This window comes from Equus caballus, chromosome 24 (assembly GCF_041296265.1).
Source record: "Equus caballus isolate H_3958 breed thoroughbred chromosome 24, TB-T2T, whole genome shotgun sequence".
Taxonomy (NCBI): Eukaryota; Metazoa; Chordata; class Mammalia; order Perissodactyla; family Equidae; genus Equus; species Equus caballus.
Genome location: NC_091707.1, coordinates 36921430 through 36944669, shown reverse-complemented (window position 1 = coordinate 36944669; position 23240 = coordinate 36921430). Strand labels below are relative to the sequence as shown.

The 23240-nt window shown below is 37.8% G+C and overlaps 1 protein-coding gene across 37 annotated transcripts in view; it reads right to left on the bottom strand.

The window, feature by feature from the left end:
- NRXN3 (neurexin 3) overlaps positions 1-23240 on the bottom strand; it is a 1504430-nt gene that overhangs the window by 751300 nt on the left and 729890 nt on the right. For 31 of the 37 annotated variants that reach the window (XR_011432271.1, XR_011432272.1, XR_011432275.1 and 28 more), the window contains one exon: positions 14047-14166. Coding sequence is in view for 31 of the 37 variants with exons in the window: in XM_070250268.1 (XP_070106369.1) it covers positions 14047-14166 (120 nt within the window). In the remaining 6 variants the exon portion in view is untranslated. Of the gene's footprint in view, positions 1-14046; positions 14167-22902; positions 22930-23240 lie in introns of all 37 variants that reach the window. The other 6 variants (XM_070250266.1, XM_070250267.1, XM_070250273.1 and 3 more) reach the window with 1 other exon arrangement.

Below are 23240 nucleotides of genomic sequence, written 5' to 3'. Positions count from 1 at the left end.
CTCTAATTAATAAACTGAATACAAAGAGAAAATAATTCCCATGTGACTACACTTTAAAGTGAATGTAAATCTCCATCATCTAAACATTCTAACCAAATTCTTAAAACACTTGTCAGAAACCACTAGAGTCTGGAAGTACAAATTCCTTACATAGTTATTCTTAGAAGTGGCAGCACTTAAGATGGCAGAAATTTCTCTTTCAGATATCCACACATTAAGCAGTCACACTCATCATATTTTCTTTCCTCAAATACTATCAGCTTCATAGGTTCCAAAAAGCTAACAGCATTCTGCTCATTGAAACTGATTATCAAAACCACCATGATTAAGATTTTGATCTAATCCCCTAGTGTTCAGCAGCAGAGCTCATTATGGAGGACTCCAGGTAATGGGTATGTAATAATGTCACCGAGACATGGCTTCTTATTCAGTTAAACTCCACTGGAGATCAATATGCAGCCATCTTCCCAGGGCAGGCAATAATTAGCACATTAGGCTGCTCGGATAATAAACCAGGGAGGCCATAGTTCCCTGTGTTTTTCTGTCAAGAGTGAATAGGGAAGAAGAAGTTGGCCATGGGTTTTCCACTACTTGGCCTCATGTTCAAAGTAAAAGTATATAAGTATCAAAGTTGGTTTGGCCTGGCCTTAGAGCCTCAGACTCAAAGAGTTTCGAAGTGTTTACCGAGGAGAGGTGACTATAAAATCATCTATTGTAAACAGTCCATTGTGAAAGCTAAAGTAGGTTATACTTTAGTGCTGTAAATGAGCTGGTTTAAAAATGAGTTACAATCTACAATATTAAGATTACGTATTGAGATTTCTGGTAATAACAGAGGCTGCAAATTTTGCAGTTTTGTTCCCTCAGTCTTATAAGTGATGAGAATCAAAGATTCACTGGCCAACAATTCTCTCTTCTAGGAAAGAACCAAAAATAGGACACAAGATTACTAAAGGTACCAGAATTCTTCAGTGTGCTCCTGGGAGCCTGTGCAAGTACTGGCCTAAAAAATCAGGATACTTACAGCAAAGGTAAATTAGAACATACAAAACATCAGTGATATTTGAATAATCTAATCCTATCAACCCTACCACCCACATCCACGCAAGACACAGTGAACTTCTACTCTAGAGGAAACTATAGTCACCACAAAATAGACAAATTGGTTCTCTAGGAAATAGGGTAAATTTATAACAAAAGTGGTAATTCTTCCTGTTTTATTTATTGGTGACATTCTTCTTTAACAGAAAGTTTACATTTTCAACTTAAGCTGCTACCTGGAACCTTACAAAAACTCTTTCCTAATTCCAACACTGTTTTACATCTGTTACTTCTAATCCTGTTAACAAAACTGGGACTTTTGCAAAGTACATATTGTGAGGTGGTGGATTAATTGCCAAAGGCCACCTGGTTAGGAAGGAAAGGAGGCAGATCTGAACCCACCTTTTATTCTCAAGTCCATACTAATCCCCCTTTAGCAGCTGGGCCATGCTGTATCTCAGTTCTGAATATAAATGCCATAGAACTTTGGAGAAGAGATCAATATGGATGAAAGTGGTTAGAGAAAACTCAAGGAGTTTTGGACCCTAAAGACTGTATAGGATTTGAAAAGCTAGGAGAAGGGGAGGGAAGCCTTTCAGCAGGGAGAAACTAGACAGCGAGGGCACGGAAGCATAATGATCACAGAGTATGCTAGTGACACTGAGAACACTGGCCTTATTAGAGGGCACACAAGCCATAAATATTAAAGAAAACTTGGTTCAAGAGACAGATTTTAAAAAGCAGATTGTTGAACACCTTGGAAACCAAAAGTAGGATTTAGACTACAACAAGAGGAGGCCATTGAAGGCTCGTGAGCAGAGGAGTGATAAGACAAAAATGGTGTTCTGGGAAGATTAATCTGGAACTGGTACACAGGAAGGATTTCAGAAATAAAAGCAGGGAGGCCAACAACGGGGAGCTCAAAGACTGCCAAGGGAAGCAGCAGGGAGAATCATTTTTAACACACCCTGTTGCCCAGTTGATTTTCCCAACCATGGCTTCAAGAGTTTCAACTTACCACGCCTTTCAGCCTTGCTCTATGTCTGAAGAATCTGCCACCCAAACATTCCATGTGACAAGAGATGCAGCTTTAGGAAATACAGACACAATCAAATATTACCTAGGAAACCAAATATAACTAAATGCAAAATGTTACCCCACACTGGGAAATAGCTGTGAGATTTCGTTATAGCTGTGTTTACTGTTCATTAAACTTTATATAATAGGAAAATATGCTAAATTAATCCAAATGCAAATTAAATAAGTTAGATGTTGTAAATACATGTGGTGCGTTGTGGGGATTGGAATAAAGCCTCTACCAACACGAACAGTTTGTTTGGCTAAACTCGCTTGTTTTAATACATTCTTTCCCATTTCCTCCGTTCTCAGGATTTTTCATGAGTCAGGGACAACAGACATGTGTGATGATATGTGTGTTGAACTGTAGGCCCTTTTCCAAAGGCCCCCCAGTGTCAGGGCACTGATGTGAGCTTTAACTAGATGATATGCTTGAGTGCCAGCATGAGGGAGCCATATGGGAATTTTAGGTAGGGAGAGGAGAAAGAAAGATTATTCTTAAGGATAAATATATCCCAGATGACATCTCTCTGCTTAAATTCTTTTTCAGAGATAAAATTATGCCCCAAATATTGAGTATTCGTATGGGGTGAAGTGGCTTTCTGCCAAATATCCTCAAAGGCAGGCAGCTACCTGATCTGTGACCCAGGTAGACACATTACTTTACAATGACAGAAATACACAACTTGCCAATTGACTGAGTTGCAACCAAGAGCTCACACAGAACTCTGTAAGACACAGAAACAAAAGTATTTGGGTACATAAATTGTTTCAGAACAATTGGAGAAAATCCTAAAGGAAATTTGTATTTATTTATAACACGTATATATGCACGTGTACTTATTTTTCTTTATATAAACATGTATTTGGTTTTACTCATATAAGGATATTGGGTACAACTGCAATTTTAGATTTAGTTGGCAGCTGATTACAAAAGCATACAGTAAATTTACTAGGAAGTAATGCCTGAGTCAGATGCTATTGTTTCCTATCAATACTCCTGAGAGTGGTTGCAAAGAATTTACTAGATTTGGCTGAATTCTCTTGCAGAGACAAAACTTTTGTAACCAGGATATACAAAAATCAAGAAATCTTTGCGTGTTATGTTTTTCAGTATACAGTGCATCTAAGTCCTTTGTCATATGGTACTACCTTGCGTCAACATAAAACTCAGAAGAAATTTATGAATGATGCAAAAGCAAAAGAGTTCTACTGTCTCGATAGACCTCTAGAGTACTAGACTCTTGCAAGAAATTTCATCACGTGAAATAAACCACAATGTCTCTTTGAAAGTTGATGCCACAGAAAAGCCTGGGACCCAAGAGGCCCCTTTCCCATTTACATTATAAGGTCCTTTTCCCTCCAACTATAATCCACTACAAAACCATTTTACTGGTAGGTAGATGCGCCTATGTATAACTGCTCAGAAACTGCAAGGCTTTCTGTGAGAAGGGATAAGGGCAAGAGAGAAAAGAAATGAAAACATCTTGACATTTTCATTTTTCATCTGAAGAAGAAAATTGTATGCTGGGATGCTCATTATAATTTCTGCATGTCTAAAACATTCCTTCTGGCAAGAAAACATCTAGCCCTGGTAGAAATGCTATTCATTTCATGAAAAGAACACTAGGACTTTTGCACAACTCAGACTTTGAAAATATGCAAGGCTCAGTCATTTCCTCAGCAGATATATTTTGAATATCTATTATGTGCTTGACACCGTGCATATTCTGAAACAAGGTCATATAAACAATTGGTAAAAGGATGCATGTTTTTTCTATTTCCTTATACTTTAATGCATTTTCCAGATTTTCAACAGTGAGCCTGTACAATCTTAATTATCAAAAAAACTCAGTTAAAACTAAAAAGCATCAATAATGCAAGGTCCCATCATTCTTTTCATAGACATGCATCAAAATCATAAGTGCATACCAGCATCTAAAGATTAAAATAAAGACAGTCAGTGCCCAAAACACTCCCTGGCATAGAAACACCTCCACGTTCCTGAAGTCTCCAAATTTTTGTTTGAAAACACTTCTTAATTTCATTTGGCAAAGAGACATGGATCAGGCGGCAAAGATCCACAGGATAAAGGTAGGTGAGAAAACAAACTATAATTCTAGGTAAAGAACATAAAAGCCACTGGTTGTAAGAGCCAAATCAATCCTGTACCCACTGAGCTTAATCAAGCATTATCAGAGGGACTGAAGGGAAAAAGCAATGGGGACCTCAGAATAGAAAATCAGATGAAGAAACGCTTGATGGAGACACATTTGCAGGTATTTAACTAACTGTGCAGCTTCTTTGGCTGCAGAAGGCTCTTTGACTGCAAACAACCTATAACTAGAGTTGAAGGACTCCTCCCCAACCACTGCCCCCAAAAAACCAGGTCCTAGAATATTCTATACCGCCAGGGCTGTTCCAGGACTAATGCAAAGCCTCAAATCATGCCTAGAGGATGTGGCTTAGAGCATAGCCCATTATGTTATATTGTCATCCCTCCCACCCTTACTCCGCCAGTCTCAAAGTATACAGGTAGAGTCAGGTAAGAAGAAACAGGTCGATGTCTACTTCCAACCTAGATAGAGTATTAGAGTTTGGATCCATGATCGACCTGGAACAACCAGGAAAAAGACAGCAAATGTGAAACAATGGATTGCAAGACATTGGACATCAAGCAAAGAAGGAGAGTGATTCCTGAGAGGGAGAAGACAAACAAGGTGAGCCCTAAGATTATCCCAGCTTACTGCCTTAGGAGAATGTCTGCACAATGGAGCAGGGAGAGGGATCCCAGGTGGAGCCTGACAGCCTCCTTCAAATGAGAAGATGGAGCTGAGAGTCAGGAGAGAGCAAAGCAGTTAGAATGCACAGTGATACAGACAGATCTTAAACACATTCTGTGGAGCTGGAGAAAACAGAAATAAAAGATGGCATACTGTATGATTCTATTTACATATATTCAACAACAGACAAAACTCATGTATGCTGATACAAATTCAAACAGTAGTGACCTGAGAAAAGAGAAGGACTAACCAGAAGGGGCACAAGGAAAGCCTCTGGAGGATGAAATTGTCCTTTATCTTAACTGGGGTGTTAACGCCCCCTCCAAAAGTAAGTTATGGGGAAAACAAAAGGGGAGGGAACCAAACTATATTTATTAACTCTATTTTACAAGAGAAGATAAAATAGTTTACATCTTTTTTGCTTTTACATGTAAGAGCAAATAAATGTAGATGGAAATAAATGTAGGAAATTACGTCTATATTGAAAAATACATTAAAATTGTACCTGTATGTGACTAACAAGGTAATATAAAATTATCTTTTATGAACCAATAGGCTCTCAGTGGATTATTGCCATCACCATCAATAAGTAACTAGCCAAGCACACGAGAAATAAATGGGCTATCATTAAACATAAGCAATAAAAGTGGTCTACACATATAGCATGCTGAAGATTGCTGAAATGAAATTAGTGAGGCCACAGATTCCAACAACTCATAATAATCCCTGACAAGCTACAGGACCCTAAATTGTGGAGACTATTTCTCCTTGAACCTTAGGTCCAAATGTGAACTGGAATTTGCAGAAACTAATGTTTTACCTTTGAGTTCCAGCTCATTTTTGCAGGAGATTGTGCAAAACAAAAGCTGCAAGCAGTCCTGGCTCTTGTTGAATCTGTTTGATATTACATGTGTATTAATGTCAGCAATACAGCAGATTTTGGGTACAAAATCATCCCTTCTTGATATCAGGAGAACTTAGAAGTAAGAAGAGTGATTCCAATGGGCAAGAAACTAAAACCTGCATCTATGAAACTGCTCCAGAGACTACTAGAAACTTCATCCTTGCACTCAGAAAACTCTGTGTTTAATTGCTATCCCCTGACCTCCTTTCAGCTACGTTGAATATCTGTGGGCCCAGGAATAAAAAACAGATGCAGAGAAATAACTTCAGGCATTAACTTTGGCGCTTCCCACTCATGAATGCTTCTTTTGTGTCTGTCTTACCTTCTGGATCTTGCCTACTATGGTCCAGGCTGCTCCTCGGAGCCTCACTGACTTCTCTGGTCTCAGCTTATTCCTGCCTGGACCTGCCAAACTGCAAAATGACACTTGCTTGAAGGAACTTCTGATCTTGTTACCTTAGCAGACCAGTCCTAATGATGCCGTTATTTAAAACGAATGAAGTAAAATGTGAAAAATATCCACCCCCCCCAATAATGTGGACACTGGAAATTACAGTGTAATTGATGCAATAAAAGCAGTAAAGCTCTGTGGCTAATTTGAGTCTAAATCCCTATGTGGTCAGACGAGTTTTCATTAAGAAGCTTTCCTCGAGGCAATCAGAAGACGGCAGTCAAGAGCCGAGACTTTGTGGTCAAATATAACTCTGAATCTTTGTCCTCCGACTTAATAGTTTTGTGATCTTGAACAAACACTTGACTTCTCCGTGTCTCGGTTTTTTCATCTGTGAAACTGGTATCATAAAAGTATTTACTTTTGAGGGTCATTTAAATGACAAAATGACATCATGAATTCAGCACAGTGATTGGCACACAGGTAAATGGTTAAAAAATAAAAGGTAATTGTGTATGAGAGAGGTATTCAAGGCAAAAAAGTAGTTGATATTAAATAGATCATAATACTATTAGTAGAAATTATCCAAAACTTAGAAAAAAGGCTAGAAGAGAGCCATGTTCCTTTCGGTATCTACAGGGACACTGTTTAACATATCCACCCATATCTTTAGGAGATCTACCTGTGTTTGACATTGATACTTACTATTAACTGGGGCCCACACTCTGTGACAATGTGAGATGACACATTAACCTCTAGATTTTTGTTCAGTATAGATAGAATGTTCAGTAGAAAAGATAACACCAGAGGTTAAAGGCTTTTTGCCCTATGAGACATTCATCAGTTTTATATTTATATTTAACATAAATTTGTATTTTAATATTCTTTTTAATGCCTAGAAATATCCAGTTCTTCAAATATTCTTTTGCCATCTTGTTGCTTACACTTTCACCATCTTGTTGTTTGCCTAATTAAGGAGTTAAATAAATTTGGCACACATTCATTCTATATTTATATGAGTTGTGTTTTGAACTTTACGAAAATTATAATTGCATGAGTCATGTTTTTAACTTTTTGAAAATTACATCGAAGAGTAGTCAATAGTTCTGTAGGGGCTATTATAGGTCGTGTCTTAAATTACGAATTCAATTTATCTTTACAACATTCTTATGAGATCGGACCTATAAATAGCTGCATTTTAGAGACACAGAGGAATTAATTAATTTGTCCAAGGTACAATAGCTATTAAGTGATAGAGTCAAGATTTCAAAACAGGCCATACACTTCACATCAATGGTTTCATCCACTAGGCTATATGACATGTATTAGGATTGCAACAAAGTAAGAAAGTGGAAATCAAAAGATCTACGTCAACAGAGAATGAAAATGTAAATATTTGGGGACATGGGGGGATATTGTAAGTCTAATTCTAGAATACTTGAAGATATTCTAATTAAATGGCTTCATCTGAGTATTAATACGGAAATATACAAAGTGTTCAGAATTCCAGAATATGATAAAATTAACAACCAAGAACACAGAGCTTCTCTTTTCCAGCCCTACATTCTTATGTAATTTAGTTGTCCGTGAAGACTTGTCCACCTGGAATTTTAAGCACTCTTGTCTAGTAATTAGTGAAGATGTTAAACTGTTATTATTCTTATAATTACTAAGTAGAAGCAAATCTGATAACAATGTGAGCTCTCATGTCAAACGGACCCGGGTTCAAGTCCTCACTCAGCTTCTTCCTGAGTGACCTCTGTTTTCTCATTACTAAAATCAGGACAATAGTATATAGTATTTCTTAGGAATTTGGAGATGACTAAAGGGCTTCCATCTTTGTAAAGTTCTTAGTAGAATACCAGGAACATAATAAGGACTTGACAAATGTCAAATATTATTACTTATAATAAAAACTATCCCTACTTCTTTTATTAAGTACCTATCATACTCCTTGTGCTACAACAAAGCTTCTAGAGGCTAAGGGACTATCACAGTGTTAGAGTTGGAATTGGCATTTAAATGATTTGATTCTAAAGCCAATTAACGTAATGAGAATGCCATGATATCTTGTGTAACTTAATGTCATATACATTAACAAATCTATCTTTTAAATATTTGGTGCATTATAAATTTCCAAGATAAATGTCCACCAATGGTTCAATGAAATAAATCAAATTTGGGGGCCTATTAGGTCTACATCCAGAACCCAGCAGTAGATTCAGGGTGGGAGATTCTTCCCCCAAAGAACTGAGTACCATAATGTACATCCTACTAAAGGAGATCAGAAAATATAATAATGTTTTTTATCCTTTGAAAAATGCGTAGCATGCAATGTTAAACAAAATAAAGCCAAGCACAAATTTTAAACAGTGTGTGATCTTAACCATACAAATGCTTAGAATAAAGACCTGAAGGAAATAGCCAGAACGTTAACAGTGGCCGTCGCATATTTCTCTCTGCATTGTTAGACTGCTGTCTTTCCTTTCCAACCTTCTTTTATCCAATATTTGCCCATGAAATACTTCCAAATTTTTTAAGACTCACTCAGCAATGAAAACTTTCCTAATAGCAGCAGCTTTTCCTGCTGGAGTGTCAACCCCAGGGACAGCTGACGTCACTCCACTTTATGACTCCTCACTATATACTGTTCATATTTCTACTGAAGCACTTTCCTGTGTATTTTCCCCTACTAGACTGTAATGTCTTTGAGAACAGGACAGTATCTCATTCCTGATCACATCTGAAAATAAGAATAAATAATAAATGATAAAGTGTGTTCGAAGCAGCAAAAACTGTCTTAATAGTCAGCTTCTCAAATATGGCCTATTTGCTGGATAATCAGAGCCTGAAAACAGAGATAGGGTATAAACACATAACCGGAAACAAGGATGTATTATAGTCTGTTATCCTTGAAAATTAATGCAATAAAAATAACAACATAGGCTCATAACATATAGGTACACAAAACAGGGTACCTATATGAACCCAAGAGAAGGAATTAGCATACAAACATCTGTCACCTTGTTTATACACTAAGTAATGCATACATTGCTTTTTTTTTCTAAAGCCTGAATGGGAAATGTGTTTTTAACAGATTTAATCAATACATCAACCTACATTAAAAAAAAATAAACCCACACAATAAATAAAAAGCAAAAGGCCAATCAATAGCCAACAGTGAAGCTTAATAGCCACTCCAGCAGAAAACTGGCTGAAAAGGCGCTTCACACTCCACCATCTGCACGATCCACAGCTGCTTGCTATTGATTTGTTGCAAGCAAAGAACATCTATTATCACATACCAGTGTGAACCTAGCAATTTCTCCAACAAGGAGCCTGCAATGTATGACTAGTGATGTAGTGCAGGTAGCTGGATGCTGAGGGTGGACTGAGGACCCACATTCATTCTCTTCTCTTCACTCCACAAAGCCATTATACACACCTGATTTCTGAATCCAGGAACTTGATGTGTGTTAGAGACTTACATGCCACAGACTGTTCCTCATTCACTTCTCTAGGGCACAGAAGCAATAACGAGACTCCAAAATTGTGTGTAATTTGTATACAAAACAGTTGTCATGAACATGCTAAAAGGTAACTATGGTGATAAGGATGGATATGAGGTGTTCAAAATTGCTATTTTCAAAGTCCCCCCAAATTGCAACTCCTTGTATATGTGTGGGTATGCACAAGTGAGCTGGATTTTGTGCAACATTTTGCAGTGTTGTGAAGGAGAAAAGAACTCAACCATAGGCTGCCTTTGGGGGTGGCATTCCACACAATATGAGAATGGGATTCTGGATTCGCCTGATGGAGTAATGGCTACAACGTACTGAAATTGCCCAGGTTCTCAGGCCTGATGTAAAATACCAATAATAACCTAATATCCAAAATGAATATCCCTATAAGAACCTTTGTAGGGCTCCATTTCTTTTGTTGTTCTTAAAATGTAGCCCCAGCACTGTGTCATTAAGTTGGCATTCAGGCAGTACCCACCCTCTGAGAAGTCAGCCCCCTCTGTTTTGAATTTTTCAGAAGAACAGAAGGTTTCCTTTGGAGAATGTTACTTGTGTGTCCTTCTGTAGATTTGAACTTATTGAACTCAAAAGTGCTTCTGGGATGATTTTTGTCCATTGTTGTTTTAAAACAGCTCTAAAAGTCACCTAAAGGAAACTCTCCATGATTTTTACCATAACATGAAATGGTGGAAACTCATGTCTTAATACAATTATACTTGTTTCCAATCAGATGATTTTTGTTTTCTATCCAGTATATATGAATTGCTCTTATACAAGGTAATCAGCCACAGAGAATATATGTCACACCTTCATGACCACTGTATCAGCTTTGCATCTATGTTTAGAAGAATGAAACTTAAATTCACCCCCTGCCTCCATCAGCGCATCACGCTTTCACAAAGAATGACAGAATAAAGTTAAAATCATCCAGGCTTAGTGTACTCATACTAAATGAGATACAGTTTTTAAATGTAAACTCTATTCATGGAGGCCATATCTATGTGACAGTACCTCAAAATTGTCAGGCAAATGCCAAATTTGGCAAATAGGCCAGAAAAAATAAGTCATAAGTGACAGAACCAATGCCAGGAGAAGGGAAGAAGATTCCAAAATGCAGACATATCTTTAGGAACTTGAAAGACATCCCCAGATATAATTAACTTTTCTACACATGATGAACTGGGCACTTCATTTTAGAAAATATCGTAGCCTAGCCATTTCTCTATTGAACAAGTGTCTATTCTTGCATGTGCAATAATAAATTGAGATGTTTTCATTTCTGCTAATTGAGGATGAGTTTGCTGTCCTGAGAAACAGCTCACGGAAAATGAGAGGTCCTCCTCCCCAAAAAATGCCTTTTGCCACTAGATTGAATCTCTAATCAATTCACATGGTCTTATGACAGCATTTTAAGAAATATAATTTACTGTATATATATGCAACATTCTTCAGAATATACTATTCCCAAGAATTGGGTAAAGGCCAGATATCCTTGATGATACTCCACTTATAATGCCATGCCCAATTTCTGTTATTTAGGTCAAAAGTAGGTCACCTGTGGCATGTATGTTATCAAAGCAATTACTAATGGCCTCTGTGCTCTTTCACAGAAGACTCAAATCCTGGTTTTCTCTATATTCCTTCCTTCATTCTTCTTCCTTTTCCATTCCATTCACTTACTTTCTCCTTTCTCCTTTCTTTGCATTTCCCCCCACTGCCTTTGCCAACGATAAGCATGAGCTTTGTTTAACTCTATGGGAACACCAAGGGCTAACACTCAAGTCCTGGTGCAAGCTAAACTACCAAGAATTTGCTAACACAGGTAGGCACGTAAAATATCAGACAGGTAACTTCATTTTGATGATGTCTGTGAGATGAAGTAGCAAATTAAAACTCTAAGGGTCAAGGTTGATATAGAAAATAACGACCTATGATGTAAAGTAGTGAGGCTGATTTCCTAGTTGGAACAAACTGACTCTGATGCTAGTTCTAAAGAGAAGTTCTTTCAATGTCAATCATTAGATGCAGAGACATCCATTGTAACAACGTTAAGAAGCCTACCATTTTGATACATTTGGTAGGGTTTCATTAAAAGTTTCTATCCAAACTTTACAATTACATCCTATATATTTGAATTCTATACATTCCTCACATCCAGAAAGTAAAATGTACTTGTTCGCATTTCCAAACCGTCATCCAATCCTAGAAGCCCTGGTCTACTCTCCAAGAGGAAACTAAGCAAGCAGACTCTTTTAGTGATTTTAGCTCAGGGGTCTTCTACAATCAAAAATTCAACTGCATCATTTACAGAATAAAGTGCAAAATAGACTACCCTAAGCCTGGATATCTTAGAAACATTTTTGAAGGATGAGAAGCTGCTGCCACAAAAGAAAGCTAATCTTTCCCAATTCTCATCCTAGTACTTCATTGTATATTGACAAATTGTTAAAGACAGATAACACGATAGTCCTCATCCTGGACTGAGACGCAATCTGCTCTTAACAAAATCAGAAACAATCATAGAAAGCTGGAAACCATAAAATCAATCCTAATTGATTTTTAGCAGAAAACAATGCCTAGCTTGGGTGGTAGAAAGGAGCATGTCAGTGAGAGAAAAATACATACATACCTTCTGAAGACTGTGCATATTCACCGCAGTTAGAGTAACTTACCTTTCCACCTGTTCTGTGTGCAGAGTCTCTTTCTGACCATTTTCTACCGAGAGTGGTATGTATGTGTGATATGGAATAAATATGTGAGGATAAAGAAGCATGATGCCACCATTTAGTGAAAAAAGTCTTCCTAGTGAGCCCCATGCAGACAAATTGGAGGGGAAAAAAAAGAGCATATAGCACAATTCCAAAGGTACTCTGGATGGGTCCATAACCTCTTGTTTAAGAGTGGAACAGTATTTCCAAATCATAAATATGGAAACAAGACTTTCAATAGTACTAATTTCTTGGAAAGAGCAATCTGATGCCAAAATCTTCTGCAGAGTGTATGTCCTTTGTGTTACAGACATAGAGGCATATGGTTAAGTTTAGATCAATGAATATCAAAGAATTTTCTCTCTATATTACCAGATTCTCCACTTGTTTCTCCTTAGTGTATCTTAAGAGATTGTCAGAGTATATAAAGACAAAAAGCTACGAGAAAAACGGAAAAGAAACTAACAGACTACACACAGGGAAATAAAGTTGAGAAATAAGGAATCAAGGAAAACCAAACACACATGACGGCATTGTAATTAGTGACTGCTCCCACATGGGCAAACTATAGTATGACAGTATTTTCTCAGACAACATCATGTATCTTTTTTATAAAACCAAGAAGCCAACTGACTATGAGTTCAGATTGTAAAACAAATTCCTACATATGAAGGCTGTGTTTAGAAAATCTGAAGGTCAGTAAGGCCCATTCACTAAGTCAGGGATTTTCAACAAATCTCTTTGTAATAGGTATTCAGAAATTTCAAATGTTTGCTTATCTTTAGAAGTGGCCATGTTAGGAAAATAACATGAGAAGGAAATGAAGAACACAGGTTATAGATTCCCACAGCATTGAAATATTTCCACCATCAGTGCTAGAATCACCTTCATGAAATCAGTCTTTTCCTAGAACTGAAACAGCTGATGCGCCTGAAGCATCCGGTGAACAAAAATAACAACTGGCTTTCTTCCAATATGAAGCAAATACACAGATATATACATATAAAGATACTTACAAAATGGAAATGTATATAGAAATGGAATGACTATATATACATAAACCAAATAGATATCAATAAATTTAGTCAGAGAACATCTCTGCCTTACATTTGAAAGATCTCTGAGAATGCTTTAAACATTTCTAATTGGAAAAAATAATAAACTCTGAACATTTTCATCATTTTGAAGGTCTAAGAAGTTCTCTAAACTCAGACCTTTTGAGAAAATAGCTACATCCCTTAAATATCCTCTAAATTCTAAGCAATGCAAATAGAAGAATCTCAAAATTATTTAAATAATTTAATTAACAGAAAACTCAACTCCTTAGAACAAAAATATTGCCTGAATTGGTTTTTTTGTTTGTTTGTTTCTCAGTCACAGGTAATCTAACCTAAAGAAAAAATATAAGTAAGCAAAAGGGAAAACATCTAGCGTTGTGGAGAAAGGAATGTCCCTTTGCTCTACTCATAAGAACACTAGTCCTTTACTTTCCAGATTTCTGGAGGAGAAAATTGCTTGTGAACCTTTGAAAAGAGCCATCCATTTACATAACGTCCCTTAAGCTTTCTCCAAACCTCTGAACTCTTTGAAAAAATCCCAAGCATGAAAAGGTTGTACTCACGATCATTGCACTGGTTTCCAGAATACGAGGTCATGGAACAGTCACAGGTGAATCCTTCCCATTGCTGCATGCAGACGCCCTGGTTGGCACATGAATCTTCCTGGCAGGTAGTACTCGGCCCTAGTAATGCATAAGAAGAGGGGCAAAGAAGAAAAAAAGAGAGAGAGAAGTGTGAAAAATTAATCTGATTCAAAGCAATCACTTGAATTTACTATTCTCATGCCCCAAAACATTCAAAGACACAACCACCAAAAATGTCAACTCTACATCATGCAACAAGAATTCAGTATATACAAAAGACAACAGAAATACACACTTAGCCACAAACTATCAACAGTTACACACAGAAGGGAGAGGGCTGAACACATTGTTCTTTTTTAGGCAGTCTTTGCAAAAGAGCTTCATCTCTACCATTCAACTAGAAAGATCTCTCTTCTGGAGCATGGTCTTTTAAACGCATAATGCTAAAGCAGAAAAATGCATTCCCATGATTCTTATGAATTAAAGCACAAAAGTCCCTAAAGTCTACTTTGTGACACTAAAAAGATGTTTGATGATAATGAGGAGGAGGAAGAGGGTAAGGATATAGCAGCCAACATGTATTGGTGTTTTGTACGTGATAAGCATGGAGTACTAGGCGTTTTGTCTACTTTATCTCATTAAACTCTCCAGTGACTCTAAGAGGTAAGTAATTATGATTACCTCCATTTCACAGATTTAAAAACCAAGCTCAGAGAGGTAAAATAATTTACCCAAGGTCACACATCTGGTAATTAAAAGATCTGAGACCTGAGCTGTTGCCTACATCAGTGGTTCTCGAAGTATAGTCCTTAGACCAGCTTCACCTGGGATGTTGTTAGAAATGCAAATTCTTGGGCTCTACCCCAGACCTACTGAATTAGAAACCTTGATGGGAGGCAGAAATCTGTGTATCCACAAGCAGGAAATTGTGATGTAGCCTAAAGTTTGCAAACTGGTGGTGCACTGCACCATGCTACCGCTATAGGTTTATAGAAGAGTGTACTTGAACGGAGTATGGATATACCACAGGATGCAAAAGAGAATTATTTGAGGTATAGGAAGAAAATATTAGAAATTACACTCATTTTTTAATTCACTCCTTATTATTTCTATATTTGTGTGTCTTTCATATGCAAGTAATCTATAAGCATAATGGTACATGTATATAACAAATAAATAAGTATACCTATTTTGGGGGCTTCCTCAAAATCTTTTGTGAATATGAGCCAGCAATTGAAAAAGTTTGGTGATCTCTGCCTCACAGATTGCCATTAAATTCTCTCCTTAGGTCTTTAGTCATTCTCTTTTTCACTTCTATCGTTGCCTTAACCTTGGCAATTAAAGATAAACCAATACCTCTGAAAATATCTGAGCTAACAGGAAATATCTTAATATTCAGGATAACTCCATGAATTTCCCAGAGAGCTTCAGCAAAGGAGGTGAGCCCCTTGTCTCATCAAATGTATTAGAATCTGATGCAAAAATACCACTTGACAGAGCAAAAACATATTCATTGCAATAAGTGCATATTTCACAAATTCCAAGCTAAGCCTCACTTAGGCACAGAATGTTGAAATGTTAGCATGTGGGGTCCTAAGGATGCATGTTCAAAAGAGAAGCATGACTACAAAGGGTTGACCTTTTGGGTGGCAGGACATTTTGTATTTATTCATGAAGGGTGGAAGCAGTACAGACCATCACTCCTAATACAAAGCCACTAGAATATGACATAAGAAAGTTCAAGACAATTCCTAACGCTGGGGGAGCAGCACCGCTGCTGAGCTTCTGGAGCTCCTATATGCCATGTGGTTCCCCCATGTGGAGATGAAAAGAGGTACATGGTCATGTTCTCAGTGGGTCTTAAACTTGAGCATTGTGTAGTACAAGTTTCATTAACAATGGCAAATCAGGACAGCTTCTTTCAAAGGATAAAAGCTTCTGAGAAGTCCACGGGGCTCCCTGACCAAACAGCTCTCAGCAGACAATGGGCTGGTAATTCAATTGTACTCAAGAATCAGAAACACATGGAAGGCTTTCCCTTGAAAGGCAGTAGAACAGCAAAACCCTTGGGAAAACACAATAATTCTCTGCATGTTGATCAAATCTGAAGACAAAGGTTTTTCCATGCCTTTCCCCTCCCTTCTAGCCAAATTTTTAACCATTTTCCAAGGACTAGCTCGAATGCCTCCCCCATGTGAAATCTTCACCAGTAACTTCAAACAGTTGTCCCACTTCTTAGAGACGATGGCATTTATTAACTGCATCATTAACATTTACGTATGATAAAATTCAATGTAACGCTTTATACACATTGCACTGTCCTCTGCTTATATAATCCTCTAATTGTTTCATGTGTTTTTACTATTTATCCCCAAAAGATTGAGTGCTGCTTGCTGTTAGAAACCATGTAATATGCCTTGGTTATATCCTTGCTGCACTAAGTGAACTGTGCCAGATGCAGAGAAAGGGTTTCAGTAAATGTTGAGCCGATCTGAATCATAGCCCCCTGATTTCCCACCTGTGGCCCCCTGATATTTCCAAAACCCGAGCGTGGGAGAACTTCTGTGCTCTGCAAAGGAAGCAATCTGTCCCATTTGTCAAAGGTTGGTCAGGAATCTAACACAGAGGGAATTACCGGTTATTTCCAAATTCCACAGAATTTGTTTTACATGCTTTAAGGGGTGAGTGTCATGCAGAATCAGATAATCCTCAGATTGACGACATTGTAATTATCTAAGAACAGGAATCATTTCAGTGACAGCCAGGAGAACCTTCAATGACTTCTCCATCCATCAGAGACTAAATTTGTACCTCCTTTTGAGGCTGAGGTCCTAGGGCTCCTGCCTCCTTCTCCAGCTTCATTTCCTCCTCCTTAACACCAACTCACAATGCTCCAGCCATCCCTTCCTCCTCTCAGTTCCTCTCTAGCACAATCATGCTCACAGTGTGGGCCCCAAATCAGTAACACATGTATCACTGAGCTTGTGAGAAGCACAGACCTACCGAATGGGGACAGGGCTCAGAAATCAAGCCATCTGGGTGGTTCTGAGGCCTGCTCACATTCCAGAACCTCTGCTCTAACAGTTCATGGCCATCCCTACCCTCAAGATCCTTTGCTGTTATTGGCCCATGTCCTGAAATGTCCTTCCTATGGATTTCCAAATGACTGGTTCATTGTTTTCTTTAAGTTTCAGCTTAAAATGGGCTTTCTTTAGACTATACTATTTAAGGTAGTCCCCACCAGCATTTCATTTGCTCTCCATCAAGTCTCCCTGTTTATTTAGTTCACAACAATTACATGGTCTGTATCTAAGTTATTTATTAAATTCTTTATTGTCCATCTCATCTTACTGGAATATAAGCCCTTTGTGGCAGAAGTCTTACCTGTTTTGCTCACCTTTATGTCTCTAATTTCTGATAAAATATTTGGTATAAAGTAAGGGTGCAGAAAATATTATTGCATGAAAGAAAGAACAAAGGAACCAAAAAAATAAAGAAATAAAGTTGTTCTTTTGTGACTTAAAGCCAAGTGGTTTTCCTAACTAACAATTTACTCATAGAATTTACCAGTATCAGCTCAGAGAAGCAATTTTCTACTTGCAATCAAACTTTTATGGGGGTGGTGGTGGTGGTGGTATTTAATTGACCACATTTCCTCCTCTGACTTAACTAATAGACTCATTCCATCTCACTAGATGTTGAGACAAGGATTCTTTTGTGTCTCCAGTGCCCAGGAACAGTATGCAAAAATCATGTTGGATGAATGCGAGTTTGGACTAGACTCTAAAATACTTTCTAGATGATAATATAAGCTCTTATTCTTACCTCAAACTATTTAAGTACATCCTTTCCTGAATAGATTAGATCTTATATCTGTATTTCTGATAGATAGCAATGACTCCAAAATTTAAAAAAATAGAAATTAGAGAAACATACCGAATGCCCTGGAAAAAAAAAAAAGAAAAGCTTCAACAATACCTCTAACTGAACATCCATTGTTACACAATGATCTTATACAAATAAGAGAGAGGATCTAACAACGACAGAACAACAAGGGACTTACAAGCACGTACTACGTGCAGGCACTGCACTAAGTGTGTTTTAGATGTTAATCCAATTAATCTTCATAAACACCTGATGAGGCAATTATAAATAAAAGTATTAAAGAATCAGAAAAACAGGAATGATTTTCACATGGAAGACGTCCAGAACTTCAAAAATAACAGAATTTTTTGACTGTTGATCTAGTTGGAAGGCAAGGATTTCAGAAAAGTAAACTGAGTCACAGAACAGGTAATTGTTTTGCAAGATTCCACAGGTAACGTGCAGCAGAGTGCAGTCTCAAACCCAAGCTGACTAACTACACAGCTGATCCACCTACCCTCTGTGGATGTGGGTAAGCCAGAGGGGTGTGTACGTGTGTGTGCCTATGTGTATGTGTGTGTGTGTTGCCATTGGATTAATAGGAGCAACTTAAAGTATTTCTGACCTACAAGCAAGAAAGATGACAGTCTAACGTAAGAATGAGTTTTATTCTACAAGAAAAATTTTCAAATGCCATTTCAGTTCAAAATTCAATGAAGAATGAAGAGGATGATCTGGTTTTGTCCAATTATATAAACAAAAATCTGTATCAAATGCATATGTTTATAAGCATAACAGAAATTCCTAGGGACTCAATAACAATGATTTTATCTAAAACATCCTTCCAATTCAACCTAATATTCCAGACATTCCTTAAGATAACATAAACCTTTGGAATTACGTATTTAGAAAGTTTTATTATATTATTAATAGCTTAAAACTGCACTAAGCCTTTATGGGAATAGTACACTACTTCTGTATTTGCTGTGTAGTCAATCCTCACTAAAATAGTCATACATCCTTTTGAGAAAAGATGATGACTTTTCTTTGTATAGGACAAAAAGTGACAAGGTGACAGAAGTAAACATGAAAAGACAAAATAAGTTGTCAGTGATGTTAGTACTTTGGTTTCTAACTCCCAGTTCTGTTTGTTTTCACTGGAAAGCATCACAGTGTGTCTTTTTTTTTTAATTTGTTTTTTCAGATGATAACTTTGATGGCTGCCACAAATTTCCCATCATTCTACTTGAATTTGGGATTGTTTTTCTCTTTAAGAACTGTCCCAGACAGTCATTTCATGCCTGTTACAGCTAAAATCTACCTTTGTAGTACATGCAAACTGATTCTGGCAACTCCTCTTCACGGTCTAGAAAATCAAAAGTTGACAGAGTGTCTTTTATCACTTGCAGGTCCTTGAGACAGAAGTGCTACCTGAAGCACAGGACACTTGTATCAGAGTGTATTTCCCTCTGTTGTTGCCCAAGAAGGACATAACTAAAGCTATGCTTCAAACATACCAATTTAAAATGGATAAATATTTCTAAACCAGCCCCAGCTGGTATTGGCCATATGGGGGAGGTGAGCTTGGTGACGGGGGGAGGCTAGGGGTGATAAACTTGGTCTGGTTCCCAACATCCATTTATCCTAAAGGCCCAAGGCTGGTAGCCTAGTTGTAGTCACCAGATGGAGCTGGTTTAACAATATTCATCATCTTTAATCTCAAAGCATGAAGTGTTTGTCAAAGGGCTAAGAATCTATGAGTGAAATCTGAATGTGAAGCATCATTGTAGCAGAACTTTGAGCTGACTAAAGAATTTGCCTACCCCATACAAAACACACCTACCACGGGAAGGAGCCTTATGAGAGTTGCCATGAATTGTCTCAGGAGAGCTCACTTTCCACCTGTAATTTTACTTTCCATTCCTGATAAGTAATGGTAATAAACCTTTCCAATTTTACATTTTTAAATTTATGTTGTTTCTAGAGGAAGAATGAGTGAGCAATAATTGAGTGGGAAGGGGGAAAAATAAAGAATAGAAAAAGGAAGATGAATATACCTAGACATATGATGTATTCGTGTATATGTATGTACGTATATGTGTATATGTGTGAAAGACCCTTACCAGCTTCCTGAGCAATCTGTAGTCTCTACTGCTAAAACATAAGAATTAAAGTGGGGAGGCTTCAGGGAGGGTATTCGTGACATTAGGGATAGCCTACTTACTTAAGCTGCATATATGTCTTGGTCTCTTCAGCAAAGCTACTCTTATAGCTCTTATGTTTAGACTGTTGGGTCCTCTTGACTTTTCTGAAGACAGTCATTTACAGACAACATAAGATCATCCCTTTTAATCGGCAGAAACCCAATGCATTTCTATTTAATTTTAAAATAAGAAAGCAATGATCCCTAAGTGTGTCAAGTGTTTTTCTTCATATAGAGCTAAGTATTGAATGCTCTAGTTCCCGTTTTACAGAAGATTAAGCAACGCCAGATAACAGGACCCTAAATGTTATTATAAAATTTCATTGGCAGAAAGACCTAAGAGCAACTATGTTCCCAAGATCTTCTTACTTGTTTGTCTTATTATTAATTAATAATAAGCCCTCCCCCATGCCCATACAGCATGCTCCATATCCATTCTCGCATAGCAGTTTTCACTCTGCATCTTAATTATTGGCTGATCTCTTATTGACCCACTTGAAATCAGAGACTGTGTCTCATCTGTAACCCCAGTACCCAGCTGAGTACCTGATACATAGAAGTAGCTGAGTTCCTGTTAAGATGAACAACACAATCACTGGAGGAGTTAAAATAAATAAATAAAGTTTTTTAAAAAAAACACACACCACCCCAACAACTCGATAACAAGAGGACTCAAGCTGTTGACTTATCCAGACTCATGATGCTACTTCCTAAACCCCATTCTTATATTTCCTTCTGAATACCATTTGCCTTTACATATCAGACTGTCTCACTTCTTTGTCATGTGTTTTTACTGCCCTTCACACTTAATGGTACTTAGTACTATCTATGCCCATAGTTGTGACTGAAAAAGCCAGCATGAGTAATGGTCTATATTCCAACATCAAGACAATGAAAAGTAAAGGTATTTGCATCCAAAAGGTTTTTTTTGCCATAATATGGGGAAAGAGTAAGATGACTCAAAGATAATTACAAAGGATAACAGCCCCTACGACACACAAAAAGACTGTCAAGTCATTACAAAAATGGTAGAGAGTTTGGGTTAACAGAGTAATAACATAAAAGCCATACTGATGACTAGACTGCTTCTACAAATGGGAAAGTTAAGATACTCCAAACTATTGTGTCCCCAAATCTGTATCTACACTTTGGTCAACAATTAACAATAGGCATAGAAATCAACCAGTTCTTTGTATGATTCCTACAAACCATTTTTCCTTTGTATAGGAACTTCAAGATCATTTTACTATATATGGAGTCCCGACGTAATAAGACCCGTACTAGGTTCTGGGAATTCAAAATCCACATAGTTCTTACCATGAAGAATGGTGAACTCTAGGAGGAGGAGATGCAGTTGTCTAGATTATCTAATGGATTTGATCATAAGGAGCTTGGACAACCTTAGATTGTCTCATTATAGAGCAAATCCTGCCCCGTTCTCTCTCCCCTCCACTTACAGAGTGACATGTAGAAGACCTATTTTGACAATTGAACAGAATGTCTAAAAACGACAGCCTTCAGTATAACCAAAAGGGCCCTACATACTTTGAAATAGAAAGCTATTGTACAGCTACCTGGGACTTACAAAGTACTAATCCACCAATAAAAATATAATATTTTTATTATATGTCAGTATATATGTGAATCTGCTAAGAGTGGATGAAGAAAAAAGAGTTACAGTAAAATGGTTAGAGAGAGATCTCAGTTAGTTGATGTGCCCCTAAGAGATAGACACTTGTACTGGTTACCCACCTGACATACAACCAGTAAGTCACAGCAAAGTAAATGATCACTCAGGTGAAAAGCACTTTTTTTAAATCTACCTTTGTCTTCACCACTTCTAACAATTTGCGCTGATTGCAAGCTCACAGAGGCCATCTGAGGCACAATCCCCTACTTAACTCTCAGCTGAAAGATCCTTAAAATGCCTGTTCCAGACTTCCTATTCGGAGTCAAAGTAGCCTGACACGAATGGACCAGTGGACCATGACAGACTTCGAAAGGTGCCTCTTTGAATGGTAGAAGAAGCACTTTCTGCAGTAGATATTCACTGACATCTGAGATGCACGTTAAAGGGTATCCAGGATAAAACTGACAGATCCTCTTCTTCCCCAAGAGTGTTTTTTTCTCTAGATCACAAAACAGGAAATTAAAGTGCTCAACCAAAATTCCCAATAGGAAACATAAATCTCCAGAAGGTTTTAATGACATTAATATCTCCCAAATGTCTAAAAATATTTCTTTAAAACGAGTGAAGAGAAAATGGCATTCTCTTTGATGAGTCCAAGCCCTCAGAAGTCCTGCTCTGAGAAATGACCTCCCTGACCCAGAAAATAATAAATTAAGCCCACAAGTGGTCTTTTTTTTTTCCTTTTTCTTTTTCCAAGGGCTGCCTTCTCTCTATAGCGAATAAATTAGAAGGAGCCAATCCCTCCTGGGCAACTCCTCGGAGAGAGACGTTAACCTTTCCAGAAGTGGTTTAATGTGTTTGTGAGTAGTCACAATATAGGATGCTGTCAAACCTCTTTGGTCCCCCAAAATGGAATCACGTTCCCATCTCCAAGAGGTCTCGCCTTTGTCGTTATTTTTCATGCATTGATCTGGGTTTTCTGCCACTGTTTCTGAAGAACACATGGTTCAGCCCCCTCCCCACAATTGCTGCTGTCCAAGAGGTGTAACAGCTTGAAGGCCTCTAAAGAAAAGATACCAAGGGTTACATAGGGCATCTTTCAGTCCAAAGAGGTAATGGGAACAAGAACCTTCTCTACCTTGCAGGTCAGCTTTGGTCAACGCAACTTTGTTAGCAAAAGAACAGAAAAGGCGAAAACAATAACCAGAGGTTAGTAAGAGGTAGAGTCAACGAGGGTAACATTACAGAAATGAAAATACAATTGGCATAACCAACATCACTCAAACAGACAAGTGAAATGCCCTACAGGTTCTCCAGAGACAGCACAGACGGGGATGCACAGACCAGGGTGGAGCAGGCCTTGTCAGAGCCACATCAGCAGAGCAGGGCAGGGAAACACTGGACTTGACAAAGCACAAGCAGTGGAAACAAGAGCCTCCCCACATCCACACAGCCAAACCCAAGGCACATGGTCTG